The sequence below is a fragment of the Pristiophorus japonicus genome, chromosome Y (assembly GCF_044704955.1).
Source record: "Pristiophorus japonicus isolate sPriJap1 chromosome Y, sPriJap1.hap1, whole genome shotgun sequence".
Taxonomy (NCBI): domain Eukaryota; kingdom Metazoa; phylum Chordata; class Chondrichthyes; family Pristiophoridae; genus Pristiophorus; species Pristiophorus japonicus.
Genome location: NC_092011.1, coordinates 40,443,189 through 40,448,424, shown reverse-complemented (window position 1 = coordinate 40,448,424; position 5,236 = coordinate 40,443,189). Strand labels below are relative to the sequence as shown.

Sequence of the window (5,236 nt, the reverse complement as noted above, 5' to 3'; positions counted from 1 at the left end):
TCGAATCTATATATCTCAATAGTTATATCTATCGATATACAATATTCATATTAAATATATATGCATATATCAATAGCTATATCATATCCATTTCTATATCTAATATCTATATCGTGTATATATAATCAATATATAATCTGCATCTAATATCCATATCCTATACCTATACATCCATATCATATCTAATATTTATAACTATATCGAATATATGTATCATATCCATTTCTACATCTATATATATATTTTTAATTAATTCTCAGGATGTGGGCATCGTTGGCAAAGACGGTATTTCTAGAAATATATGTCTGACTATCTATCTATCTATCTATCTATCTATCTATCTATCTATCTATCTATCTATCTATATATCTATTGCTTTATCTATCTATCTATCTATCTATCTATCTATCTATCTATCTATCTATCTATCTATCTATATCAACTCTCTATCTATCTGTCTGTATATCTATCTATCTATCTATCTATCTATCTATCTATCTATCTATCTATCTATCTATTTATATATCTATGCGGTATTTTTAAAATTAAGTTTAGAAAATAATCTCTTTAACGAAACCTGTCGCAGTCACATTTAATTCTGTTCTTTTGCAAAATCATGCAGTGGATTTTTTTAAAGAACTCTTTCATTCCTTTGTGTGTCTCCAAGTCCCAACATTTAGCAAAACATCTTCAACCACGCCGCCTTCAGAACCCGAATCGCAATTTGCATTTAAAAAAAATCTATCAACTAAATATGTCTTTTTGTTGAGGAACGGGGAGCTGATTGGGAGGAATTTATTGGGACTGGATTCAAAAATAGTCAACAGATGGATAAACATATACAGGATGTAGAGCAATGTTTGGAGTTTTATGCTTCAGGAAATGTTTCCTCCAGCAGTAAGTTGTTTGAGTGAGGAAGGATTTTGTGATAATCCAATTAATAGCGGGGTTTTTCTCTGATCAGACAGCGGACATTTATGCCCCAGTCCATTCCAAGACTCGCTTCAGTCGATAACCGGCTTGCGAACTGTTTCCAATATCCGACTGTTGTGTATTCCGCGAGCCGTGAGTGCATCCGTTTAATTGGGGCTTTGTTCTAATAATTAATACCATTATTGTCACTAAATAATCACAATGGCCGGAGAATTTGTGCGGGTTTTTGTGGGGGGAGAATTGCACAATGTTGGTTGCCAGATCTCTGGAAATAACCTTAGCCTGTGTGTATGTGTACAAATTAGTATGTGTGTGTGTGTGAGAATGTGAGTGTGAGTGTGTGTGTGAGATGTGTGTGTGAGAGAGAATGTGTGTGAGTGTGTGTGAGATTGCGTGTGTGCGTGTGTGTCTGTGAGAGAGAGTGTGTGTGAGAGCGCGAGTGTGTGTGTGTGTCTGTGAGAGAGAGTGTGTGAGAGAGAGTGTGTGTGAGAGTGCGTGTGTGTGTGCGTGTCTGTGAGAGAGAGTGTGTGTGAGAGAGAGTGTGTGTGTGTGTCTGTGAGAGAGAGTGTGTGAGAGAGAGTGTGTGTGAGAGTGCGTGTGTGTGTGTGTGTCTGTGAGAGAGAGTGTGCGTGTGTGAGTTTGAGTGTGTGTGTGTGTGAGTGTGTGTGTGAGAGAGTGAGTGTGAGTGTCTTGCTTAAACCAGTGTCCATCATTATTTAAACAACACATTTAGCTCCGGGAAACAGCGACCGCTATCAAATTATCCATGAAACACACAATTCCGCAGAAATTCTTCTCCGAATAATATTAGTTTGCAATAATGATTATTATCATCATAAACCCCAATCATCATATGTGCACACTGCACGCGGAATGTGCAACAGTCGCAAGAGCGGAGCCGGGCTAAAGAATTAAAAGAATAATTGATAAAGTACCGAATAATGTATTCGCTATTTGAACTTGCTTTGATGGAAATAGGATTGTGTGTGTGAGAGATAGACCGGGTGGTGATAAAAACCTAATTTGCTAATTTGCTAATTCAGAGCCGCTCTTTATTGCAAAACTTCCAAAAAAGACAAATATACTCCCCCCGGCCCCTCCCTCCTCCATTGCCACACAAACAGAACCCCCCGCCACCCCCCCCCCCCTCCCCCGCCCTCGCCTCCCTTCCCCTCCCCACTAGACCTCGTCTACATTGTAGATGTTGCAGGGATATGTCTTGGAGCAAATCTTGGCTTAATTGCACGCCTTGTATAGACGGCGGCTCCCCACTGACCCCTCCCCCTCTCAACCCCAGCCCACCCCAACCTGTCTCCCACCCCCCCACACCCACACACCCACACACACTCACACACACACACACTCTCTCACACACACACACTCATACACACAATCCCACACACTCTCTCACACACACACACCCACACACACTCACTCATACACACACACACCCACACACACTCCCACACACACGCACACACACACACACACTCTATCTCACACACACAGACCCACACCCATACACACACACTCCCACACACACTCACACACACACTCTCTCTCTCTCACACGCACACTCCCACACACTCTCTCTCACACACACACCCACACACACACACCACACACACACACACTCACACACACACAGACCCACACACACACACTCCCACACACACTCACACACACACACTCTCTCTCATACACACAGACCCACACCCACACACACACTCCCACACACACACACACTCACACACACACATACAGACCCACACACACACACACACTCCCACACACACTCACACACACACTCTCTCTCTCTCACACACACACTCCCACACACTCTCTCACACACACACCCACACACACACACCCCACACACACACTCATACACACACACACACTCACTCATACACACACACACACTCCCACACACACACACACTCACACTCTCTCTCACACACACAGACCCACACCCACACACACACACTCCCACGCACACTCACACACACACTCTCTCTCTCTCACACACACACCCACACACACACAACACACCCGCATTCGGGGATACATATTTAGGACATTATGGAATTATGAACTCCAGTCTCTCTTTGTCCTGTGTGTCGGAGTTGTCATCGGAGTTGTGAGTGGGTTTTTTTTTGTGGGACGGGTGGTATGTGGGGGGGAATTTGGGACAGAGTCAACCGCAGTCGCTAAGTCCCCCCCCCCCCCCCACGCCCCCCACCTCCCCGCACAATCCCCCACCTTCGCTATTTCCGAGAGAGAATGCAAATGCGACAAGATTTGAGAATGAGAGGGGTCACTTTGTTGATAGGTTTACTACCAGTCTCCTGCAAAGTCTAGGGTCTTTTTTTTCTGTTCCCATTTTGCATATCACGTGGAGGGGAGGGAGGTGGTGTTGGTGGGGCGGTGGGGGGGGGGGCTTGAATCGAGGGGGAGGCACTTAGGATTGATAGTCACATGCGCTTGTCAATTCAGAGAGCGAGAAAGACAGAACGAGATACTGTGTGTGTGTGTGGCTGTATATTCGGTGTTGGGATTTTTGTGGGGCGGGGGGGGGGGGGTGGGGAGGGAGGAGAGGAGGGGAGGGGGGTTGTAAAGAGGTCGATTTAAATAGCTCCCCGTTGCTTCCTGGCGATGACAACTCCGATGGTTGTACACCGGCACTGGGCAGACACGTTCATGTACCTGTGTGAGAGAGCGCCGGAGGATCTAACCCAGCGGCCGGCGATGGACGCTCTCGGCGGGAGCTGTCGGGAACTTGGTGCACACCCGGCGCTGGCTCGCCACTCGGGCGCTGAGGTTCGCCCTCATCACCACCACCCCCACCACCACCACCACCACTCTCACCCTCCCCCTCCCTCTCGCCATCACCACCACCCTCTCCCACCCTCTCCTGGTCAGGCTCCTGTCTATCCCGAAGTGGCCGGAGCCGGCTCCGGAGCGGAGAGCGGGACCCTTCGCTGCGCCGCCTCTTCCTCCTCCACCACCTCCTCCGTTATCCCTCCTCCTCCTCCTCCTCCTCCTCCCTCCGCCGGCGCAGCAGTGGCGTACGGCTACCCGTTCGGCGCGCCTTACTACGAGGGCAAGGTGCCGTACCCGCCAGGCATCAGCTTGCCGGCGGCGCCGCTCAAAGCCTACCAGCACCCCGCCGACAAATTCGGCGAGCACCTCGCCAGCAACGCCCCGGCCGGGGAGGAAATCGCGGCGGCGGCGGCGGCGGCGGCGCGAGCCAAGGAATTTCCCTTCTACCCGTCCTTCGCCGGCGCCTACCAGCCGGTGTCCGCCACCAACTATTTTGACATGAGCGTGGTGCCGGCCATGGGCGTTAGTCACGCCGAAGCCCGACACGACACCATCCTGCCGGTCGAACCTTACCCGCACTGGACCCTCTCCAACGGCTGGGACGGCCAAATTTGCTGCGCCAAGGAACAGGCGCAAACCTGTCACATCTGGAAGGCGCCGTTCCCAGGTAGGTCCCCGAGCCTTTGCACTCTGCACCTCCCTGGGTGATATTTGCGTGTGTGTGCTTTCCCTCTGGCAAGAACTTGGACGCGGATAGAGCTGTGGGGGGGCTTTGTGTGTGTGTGTGTGTGGGGGGGGGGGGGGGAAGAACTGGTGAAGAAAGGGGGGCTGTTTCTCTTTGGAGCACAGAAGGTTCCGCTGGGAGATTAACCAGAATGGTATTTGGGGGAAATTATGAAGGGGCTTCAGTTAACGTGGCGAGACTGGAAGAACTGGAGTTGGTCTCCTCAGAGCAGAAAAGGTTCAGCCAGAGATGTTGAAAACCAGGAAAGCTTTTAGACAGAGTAAATCAGGAGATATTGTTCCCCAGGGCTGGAGAGGCGGTAACCAGAGGGACACAGGTTGCAGATAATCGGCGATTGAACCAGAGGGGGAGAGGAGGCGAGAGATATTTTTACGCAGCGAGTTGTAGTGATCGGGTCGCGCTGCCTGAAAGGGCGGAGAACAAGTTCAGACTTTCAAACGGGGAATTGGATAAGTGTTCGAATGGCAAAAATTCACGGGGCTGTGGGGCGAGAGCAGGGGGCGAGTGTGGGACTGATTGGCTCGCTCTGTCACAGAGCCCGCACAGCACAGATTCGATGGGCCGATTGGCCTCCCTCTCTGCTGCATTATTCTACTCAGAAGATTGTTCTAATGTGTTTAACGGGATTTGAAGTCAATCGATCAATAGCCAGATCCTTAAGTATGCGTCTATACTTCTGTGAGAAGGGGCTAGTGGGAGGGTTCACACATCCCGGAATCAGCATGCACCGCATGT

General features: G+C 49.6%; 1 protein-coding gene across 1 annotated transcript in view; it reads left to right on the top strand.

The window, feature by feature from the left end:
- Positions 1-3,588: 3,588 nt before the first annotated feature.
- LOC139241103 (homeobox protein Hox-C13a-like) overlaps positions 3,589-5,236 on the top strand; it is an 11,107-nt gene continuing 9,459 nt past the window's right edge. Inside the window, exons 1-2 of the mRNA XM_070869792.1 lie at positions 3,589-3,753; positions 3,856-4,423. Coding sequence (XP_070725893.1) covers positions 3,589-3,753; positions 3,856-4,423 — 733 coding nt within the window. The remainder of the gene's footprint in view (positions 3,754-3,855; positions 4,424-5,236) is intronic.